General features: G+C 32.5%; 1 protein-coding gene across 2 annotated transcripts; it reads left to right on the forward strand.

Moving 5' to 3' along the window:
- Window positions 1–1,723: 1,723 nt before the first annotated feature.
- On the forward strand, window positions 1,724–7,431 carry LOC123541014 (transmembrane protein 205-like). 2 transcript variants are annotated; one of them, XM_045326355.2, is made up of 4 exons: window positions 1,724–1,861; window positions 5,821–5,990; window positions 6,380–6,543; window positions 6,726–7,431. In XM_045326355.2, exons 1-4 carry the CDS (start codon window positions 1,827–1,829, stop codon window positions 7,035–7,037), a joined length of 681 nt encoding a protein of 226 aa, XP_045182290.1. In that variant the 5' UTR covers window positions 1,724–1,826; the 3' UTR covers window positions 7,038–7,431. The 2 variants fall into 2 exon arrangements, with proteins under 2 accessions (XP_045182290.1, XP_045182289.1); XM_045326354.2 differs by lacking the exon at window positions 1,724–1,861 and adding an exon at window positions 4,706–5,147.
- Window positions 7,432–9,221: the final 1,790 nt, after the last annotated feature.

Here is a 9,221-nt window from a genome sequence, read left to right on the forward strand (position 1 = left end):
ATTACCTAACCAGCGGTTAAAGGCAGTATTATGTTGCAATATTCTTCCATTTTTATTGTAGCGAACAATTTGGGCGTAGGCTAAATGAATATTCTGGTGCATCAAATAATTTGAAAGACGTTTGCATTTAATTTCATGCCTGGATGATAGCATGTCAACTGTGATACGGAAATCAAGAATTGTGCAAAACCTATGCAGCGTAACGTTGTTGATAATGCGTTTTAATTAAATGGAAAACGTACGTAAACATCAATAATTGTTTGCGTATAAACATGCTATTTGTTTTTACTTATAATTCTGACGCACTCGTACTGATTCGTGTTTGATATGCGGTGAACCAACAATTGCGTTACATTTAAAGAAACATAGACAAGACATGGTTGTGTTTCAGCTTTAGTTTCACTGAATCATTCCGTAATTACAGTTTAAATGTTCTACTCAAGAGCTGGTGTATCTCAGATTTTTATGCCTCAGGAGGCATGTGGTGTTTGAAATGTCCGTCAGTTCGTCCTTCACGCTTCCTTGTGTTAGCTTTTACAGTTTCCGTCCAAATGAAATGAAACTTGGTATGTGGCAATAAACGATTAAATGAACACAACTTTATCACAACATTGTGTACTCAGTTACCCCTACAATTCCTATTCAAATTTAAATAAGACTTGGTATACGTCATCAACATGAAGTGAACATGCGCATTTTGCTGGGACTTTTGTGTCTTATTGTTTAGTCTTGTGTTGTGGCCCTTATTGGACTTTGATTTTAACAACTACATCAGAGCAATGTACTCAACTCCTCCTGCAGTTTCAGTCTAACTGAAACCAAACTTAGTGTATATCATCGGCATAAAGTGGACATGCACATACTCTCGTAACTTTCATCTCTAGTTTTTTCCTCGAGTAAGGGCACGCATTTTGGTTCTTGAAATATTAAAACAACATCAGATCATTGTGTACTTAGCTTCTCCCGTAGTTTCCATCCAACTAGAACGAAACTTTATGTACCTCATCTTCTTTAGCATGTCTGGAAGCATAGCCGCAATTTCGAAAAATTGCCTCCGTTTGATTTATGTTTTCCAGTGCAGCTGTAACTGTCTAAGCCACCAAACGTCTCTGTGTTCACATAGCGGTAAGTACATATACATTAATTACTCCTTTAGATGTATGTTTCACCTCACATTGCACCCATCATGAAATTGCTGTTTTTGACGTTAAAAAACGACCATGTCATGCCAGTGTTTCTTCAAATACGCCACCTATGAAGAGGTTAGAAGATTAGCGAGATGTTAACTGAATAAATATAAATATATTAAAATGGCTATTACTAAAATGAATATAAAACTAAATCAATGATTTCTGGTACAAAAAAAGTTTTGTTTTTGAACAAGAAAATACGCTTTTTAATAGGAAAATAAAATAAAAGTAAATTACTGCCGTATACTATCAGAAATAAACTTGAACGGAAATTAAAGATAGAAATCAGTTTACTCATAGAATGCTAACCGATATTTTACATTAATGTCTGATGGTGGCTTTTATTATGCCACGAGTCTATATCTTTTGAAAGTAACTGATTTTCCCGAAAAAAACAACAACATTATTCTAGACTACTTCCTGCTGTATCATTTCTTTTCTGAGTCTGGTAGTTTTACCTGTAATATAAATCTGTTTCTAGAACGCAATTGGAAAAACAGTGGTATAATGCACGTAGCCTTTTCGTGACTTTTATCACAGGTGGTCATTTAAATGTCATGTGAGCAGTATATATATAAATGCGTTATGGATTATGTTTTTATAGTTAAAAAAGAGAGTACAAGTATTCAATGAAAAATGGAAAACACCAATTATACCAGTTTGCGTAAGAGGTAAGCGTTTCTTTCATTAAAGGTGGACAGTGGCATTTAAGCAACATTTTATGATGTTTTTCAGTTTTCGTATATTAATAAAAACAAAATATTATATTGAATTAGAAATTGATTCATGGAATAACACAAGGACCATTACATATGATTAACTCCCTATTAGAGACTATATCTTATCGTATTATTTCATTTGTTTATGTTTGGTCTAACGTCGCACCGACACAATGATAGGTCATATGGCGATTTCTTATAATATAATAGAATATCATATGTATAATGATTTATGAAAACCAATATATACCAAGAAAATCCTGGATTAGACCAACTATGTTTAAATTTATAGAACTTTTGAAATCCGAAATTAAGAATATAATATAGAATTTAGGAATATTTGCATTTAATGCATTTAAACTGTGTACTACTTTATATTATTGTGTTTTATGTTACGGATGTAGTGAAATTTGTGTGTTCTTTCAGTTCTTGCATTTCGTTTCGACAAGGCTTGTTCTATACATGTTGCTATTTAAATGTATTGTTAGACGATCCATATATAAACTGTCTGTTTTGTTTATTGCTTCTGTATTTGAAGATACATATTTAAGCATTAATCATGTTTCCCTTTTTGATGTGTATAGATCTATTTCAAGTAGTACAACTCTTGTAAACTTGTCAAAACAATGACCTTCTCCGTTTTTGTTTTTTTGTGTTTTGGTTGTGAGTTTGTCTTCTCTGTCGCTCGTCTTCATGTTATATAATTCTGTATCAGTAACTATTATATCGTGATGTTCACCACTGTTTGCTGTATGTCTTGTATCATGTACTATTTATGTCATGATGGGCTTTTTAGCCTAAATGTGTGTTATCGCTTTAGATAAATACATAATTGTTTTCACATGATTATGATATTAATAAGTATTTAAGAAGTCAGGTATTTGTTTCGATTTCAATATTATTTCTAGTTTTATATTCCAATTTGATAGACATCAGGATATTTCAGAATTCTGAAACAATAAATTAAGTTTTTAAGCTGCGTGTATAACTTTGTAATTTATTTGTTTTCAAGGCAAAGTGAGGTAATAATTTTACAAACTCTCATTTAATTATTTCAGTAGATATATAGTTGCAATGACAACTTCTTGACAAATGTAATACAATAGTTCTTAATATATTCATATCATTCCCTGGACTATGCAAATTCATCAAATTTGTATTTTGCTAAAATAACTCTTGGATGGGCAAACAGGATAGGAAAATCTTACATGATTTAAGCACTCAGTAAACATAACAAAGTGTAAATGTACAGACGTTCACAAGACAGCACTCGACCAAAGTCTGATTAACCGACTTTAAAGATATACAATGGGCATCTTCACTAAAATATTTTATCTTTAGATATTTAATTCAAATGTACAAAATCCTCATCAGACTGAATGCCATGTAGTAACGATTGACTGTTAAAAACAGCCAGTTTTTAGTGGTAGTACATGTTTATAATGTGTATATCTATACATGTATAGTGTGTGCTACTTTAAAGCTAATGCATATTACTCTTAAAGCACATAACCTTGTTAATTTTATGTTTACGTAAACTATATGAAGTAACTGTTCATGGTTTTAGATATGAAATTGTAATCCAGTATACCTTTAATGTTTATAAGAAGTTACATAGGAAGTATCTTTATTATAAATGACACAGTTCGAAAAATTCGATATTTTTTATATTTTCTACTAATTAAATCATATAAACAAAAATTGAATAATTTAACAGGTACAAAAAGCAATTTTCATTAATAAAAAATGGACGTATTTTACTCATTGTCACTATTCAACAAGTGACCGGATAATTGCATTTTTTGCACTGCGTTATTCAGTGTCACTATTCAAATGCTTACTCTGTAAGGGTGTATTTTACATGGTCTAATTCATTGCCAGTAACTTAAAAATTTAGTTTTAACATCCTTTGAAGTTCTTTATCTTTTATTAGATTGAACTTACCATATAATATACATCTACATAATATTTATCTTTAAGATAAATAATGTGTAATATTCATACAGTAAAGGATTAATTAACATTTTATAAACAGATATGCACCTACTTTCATTTGACTGAAGAAAAGTCAAACGTGTTTTCATTTCCGGTGTAATGTTGTCAGTTACAAACAGAGTGCAAAACAAATAATGTAACAATCACACTAAAAAGTAAATTAAATCTAAAATAAGAACATCAGCATTGCATGTTTTAAATTGATTATGACTAAAATTGCCTAATATTCGCGCGAAATGTGCGGTAACCAGTTTTAAAAGCGTTTTATTTTATTGATGACTTATCATTGATATATTAAAGCGTCAAAAGTCTGTGAAGAACTAAATTAGATGAGTTAATTTATAAAGTAAGCATGGGCATCAGTGAGACATACAATAAATAAATTTAGTCTCAATCATTTTTACAATTTATTTTTACACACCTTTCGTCAAAAAACTTTCATATTTACGAAACTCAGGCTGTGGTTCTTATGTCAATTAGTTGATATAAATAAAGTTATCAACATGTTTTGACCATGTTAATGTTCGAATATACCAGTTGTCGTCATCTCGGCGCCAAAAAACGAATACTAGTAAGTGCATTGAAAAAAAAAGACGCACTTACTTAAACATCGGACATTTGTGTCTCATTTACACACTCACATTAGCAATGACTCTAATATAAAGCGACTTTTATTAGATTGCTTGTAACTCTAAGACTTGTCAGTTTCTATTCCTGTAATAGCTATTTGAGATGTAGCAACGTATTTAATTAAATGCTTATCGAAAACAAACAATCGGCTGCAATGATTAGAAAAAAAAGAGAAAATTAAATGTTTTCATTAAACAGACATTTAACAGCAAGTATGTACGTGATATTCAGCACGCAATGATAGGTCAAAAGTTTGTCTTATAATGAAACCACCAGCTGTGTGTCTTGACATTTAACGCTCTACGCCTGAAGAGATTTTACTTAAAATAGCATTTACGTACAACGCGAGCGTATATAAATACTCTTAACTGGACTCAATTGGCATATTCACGATCAAGCGAAGAGCAAGTTATCAACGTTTTAAAATAAGGCTGTTTTACAATTACTGGACAATTCTTTAATTTTAAAGGCTGTGTTTCTTGCATAGACTTTTATTGTTCTTATTATCGGCGGATTAGTTAAGTGAAAAGTAACAGAACAGTGAACAGAGTGGCATGGGACTTAAAATAGCGGCAACAATAGAGCAGAGTCTCTGCGTTCCAAAGACTTCATGGTCAGTAAACAAATTCATGCTAAAATTAATTATAAATAGTTATAAAAATACATATTCAAATTAAAAATGTGTCTCAGAGAAGGCAATGTTCTTTCTATCTAGATTAGTTTTCAGATTATGTTCTATTATTGGCTACTGTTTATTTTAATACTCATCTCATTATACGAGTTCGTCTTTAAATATTTATTTTTAATATGTCTTATATAATAAATTAAAATGAATACTTTATATATTTCATATTTAAGTATTTCAAAGGTGATGAGATTCAAAATGCGTTGTAAAGCAGTAGATTATATAATTTCATTTCGTATACGAAGACGAAAATATCGAAAAAAATTGCTTATGTTAGAAAGTATAAACACACTACTTTCTAATATAATAGAACATCTGAAATGAAATACATAATCGACATTTACACATTTAGTATCGCTATTTAATGTAAACATCAGATACTGTAGTGTGCTACCCAGGTGCCCGCTCGTGATGAAATAATCACGGAGGGGCACCTGGGGTCTTCCTCCACCATCAAAGCTGGAAAGTCGCCATATGACCTAAAATTGTGTCGGTGCGACGTTAAACCCAACTGTAGTCTGCAGATCAACCTATATGCAAAGGAAAACTTTAGGTGCTTTTTTCTTTCAAACTGCAATAATATATATCCTTCTGCTTACAGTTCAAAGCTTGGACGTTATTTATCCCTGACGGCCGTTGTGGCATTGATTGTATCAATCATTTATGGATCTACTAAAATAACGGGAAACAGATCTACAAACATCGTCTTCCTGCATCTACTCAGTTTTGCTGCGCATTTTGGAGCACAATGCTGGGTAACATTTGTAGCAGGTAAATGTTATTTCTAAAAGAACTTGGTGTACTAATAAACTACCAGTAATTTCACTGGAATATTATCTCTTTAAACTGTTGCAAACTATCAATAGATATGTTAATCGGATATTGTTAGTCAAATTCTGCAACGTTTTCCCGAATAAGTATTAAAGTAGCATTATTTGGAAGCAGGTAAATCCGCCTCAAAAATCCTCACTGTAGAATGCGTCCAGCGGGACAACTATCTTACCGTACATATGTGAGCCGCACTATGAGGAAAAAACAACAACCATTATAGATGTTGACGCATATTGTTTTAACTATAAAATCAATAATGCAATAACGTTTAATCTATTTTAGTAAAACTTTAACATTTCAATGATGAGTAAAATAATTATTTCTTTCAGGTTTTGCGATGTTCTTCAGTCTGCCTAGAATCATGTTCGGCCACTTACAGAGTAGAATGTTCCCACTTTACTTTACAGCAACACTGGTCCTATCATGCCTTACTGTGTTAACCTATATAGTGCAATATCCATACTCATCAATGACGTCATCAGAAACAAAACAGGTAAACTCAATCTTCATGCGCACAAAAATCTTTTGACTTTTTATTATTTCTCATTCAAATCACCTGTACTATAAAAGTAAAGATGAGGTGGTATATCACCAAAAGAGTCATATTAAAAGATACATATTTATTTTCTAGTATTCAATATCGTATTCATGATACTTTTTCTTTCTTTCAAACAGTTGATAGGACTGTGCATATGTGTGATATCAACATTCGTCAACAGTTTTTACATAGCACCAAACATTGTCGATGCCATGATAAGCGTGTTCGAGATCGAGAAATCATCCGGAGTAGCATACGTGGTGGGGTATTGTGACAGAACTGAACTCAAAAAAGATCCAAAATACTGTGAACATTATAGAAGATTTAGATTGAATCACGGAATATCAGGGTGTGCTAATGTTATAACCCTTATTTGCAATATCATGTATTTGTATCATTTAGCAAGTATGAGTGCGAGTCTACATCTGAATACTGCCTACTGTGTATGAGTCTATTTCATTATATTTTCGTATGACAGACCAATACCCGTAAAAAGTATGCAACATGTGTACAGGGATGCCTTATGCTGCAGTCTTACATTATATCGATGTTCTTATTCCTGCAGTGGTCTGTAAGGAGAATTATATCGGTGTTAATTGAGGTGGCATAGAGCGTTGTAATAGAAAGCAATGAGTTATCATTTCAGAACATTCACAATGCCATATTATCATATCATTAGAATCATTGTGTTTAGAAGTATATTTTGTCAGTATTTTGTTTGTAACATATGAAATGTGTAAATATACAATCGTTATTATTTATTTTATGAATAATTTAAAAGTATTATTTCGTTATCTTGTATTGAAATTAGAATTGAAATGTATAACATGACTGTATTTGTAATCATATCTTATTGTTTTTCACTCACCAGAGCACAAGTTGCACAAGATGAGCCTTTGTGTCTCTTACCGTCTGATGCCCATTGTCAGCGGCATCCGGTCGTCCGTTCACATTCTTTTCTAACGTCATCTTATCTGAAACAATTCGATAAAAAATGGTAACATTTGGCCTGTATGTCCCGTTTAGGTGTACAAATGACACAAACAGATAGCAAGAGAATAGACAAATCCTTAACACCATCTCCTAAATCGCTGTTCCGATGTTTGAGTAATTTCATAGAACAGTTCATTGGATGGTTCTCTATCATTTCCAAACCGTCAAAAACATGACCTTTAGATGGCGTGGTCACTTTTCACTATGTGTTTGATTGCTGACCTTATTATCAGAAACTGTCTATAGTGTTATGTATCGACGGAATATCTATTATTTAGATGAAATTATATAAAAAATGTAAGGGTAGATTTCCCGGAAGCACAGAGCACCTCAAACAGCCATAGAGCCATACATCGCAAAGTAGGCCCGCAACAAAAAGAAACTGTAAGAGAAAACATAGCAGACGGATTGCTTCAAAAAATTCAACAACATGTACATTTTAATGATATTCAAACTACTAAAATGTTTTAAGGGGTAGATAAAAGGGTAGGGGTGTTAGGGAAAGCGGAAGAAAGCAAGGATGAATATTCAACAGAGAAAGCAGCGCTTTCAATCCGCGTTCTCCCTACTACAGGTACAGCTGGTGGCCAAGAATATAATGGGCACCAAAGCTTGCTCGTAGTAAAAATGTAAAAATGCAAGAAGAGGGAAGAAACACCAGCAAAAACAAGATAATATGCGTAACCTGAAATACGAAAGGTGAAATTAAGGGCACCGTTCGTGGAACGGTCAGTAACGTATATAAGGGAAACTGGGAGTTTAAACGTGTTAAGGGTATGCCAACCTCCTACTTACCTTAACAATTTAGACAAGTCAGTAAATAAAATAAATCCCCGCTGACATTAGTGACAAAATACCAGATTATAAAGAGTAAATCATAAAAAGAGTTCGTTTAAAGGGACTGGCCTCCAGAACGTTCGACAACACACACATTGTTTTTCAGATATCTGAAAATAAATGCTATATTTGTTAAGAATGCTTTAAAACTTAATTACTGACAATATGTTACGGAAACGCATGAGAATTTGCTGTTTGTACTATTTTTTACGATGAAAATTGAAAAGCGTTTGTAACGCTTTTACTCCAGGTAAACTGACTCGATAATAAATATCTCTATTTTGAAGTCGTAATAGCGCTGTTGGTTACGACGACGGGAAAACGTCTTCATTGTCGCGGTGGTCCGGGGTTCGATTCCCGACGAGGTCATCTTTTTTTCTTTATTTGGAATTTTTATAATATTTTAGAAACAAAAACTCTAATGTGCATAATATGACCAAACTTCAATTTGAGAGAAAGATTATTTTTAGGCAAATCTGGAGGTCAGTGCCTTTAATGCATTATTACACAAATGTACTCAATAACTGTCTGAAGCAAGAGCACCAACAATCGAAGGTTTACGGGCAGTACAGTGACTATTAAGCAAGTTGAAAGAAACTATATTTTACATTTATAGATTATATATTGACTGTCTTGGAACTTGCACGGGGTGTCTGTTTTTGCCGTTCTTTTTACATTCATGTTTAACCTCGGTACCTGTATTTGGTATTGACAGGCAGCTGTCAAATATTGAATAATCATCAAGGTTTTAAGAGTTTTAACTGTTTAATCTTAAACACAGCATGTAATGTAATATTGGAAAT

The sequence above is a fragment of the Mercenaria mercenaria genome, chromosome 16 (assembly GCF_021730395.1).
Source record: "Mercenaria mercenaria strain notata chromosome 16, MADL_Memer_1, whole genome shotgun sequence".
NCBI lineage: Eukaryota > Metazoa > Mollusca > Bivalvia > Venerida > Veneridae > Mercenaria > Mercenaria mercenaria.

Bases quoted from the DNA above. Each gene is read 5' to 3' on its own strand.
- LOC123541014 (XM_045326354.2), top strand. From the start codon at position 5,089: ATGGGACTTAAAATAGCGGCAACAATAGAGCAGAGTCTCTGCGTTCCA. The intron at 5,148-5,820 runs GTCAGTAAACAA...TTCTGCTTACAG, and splicing joins TGCGTTCCAAAGACTTCATG to TTCAAAGCTTGGACGTTATT. The intron at 5,991-6,379 runs GTAAATGTTATT...TATTTCTTTCAG, and splicing joins CTGGGTAACATTTGTAGCAG to GTTTTGCGATGTTCTTCAGT.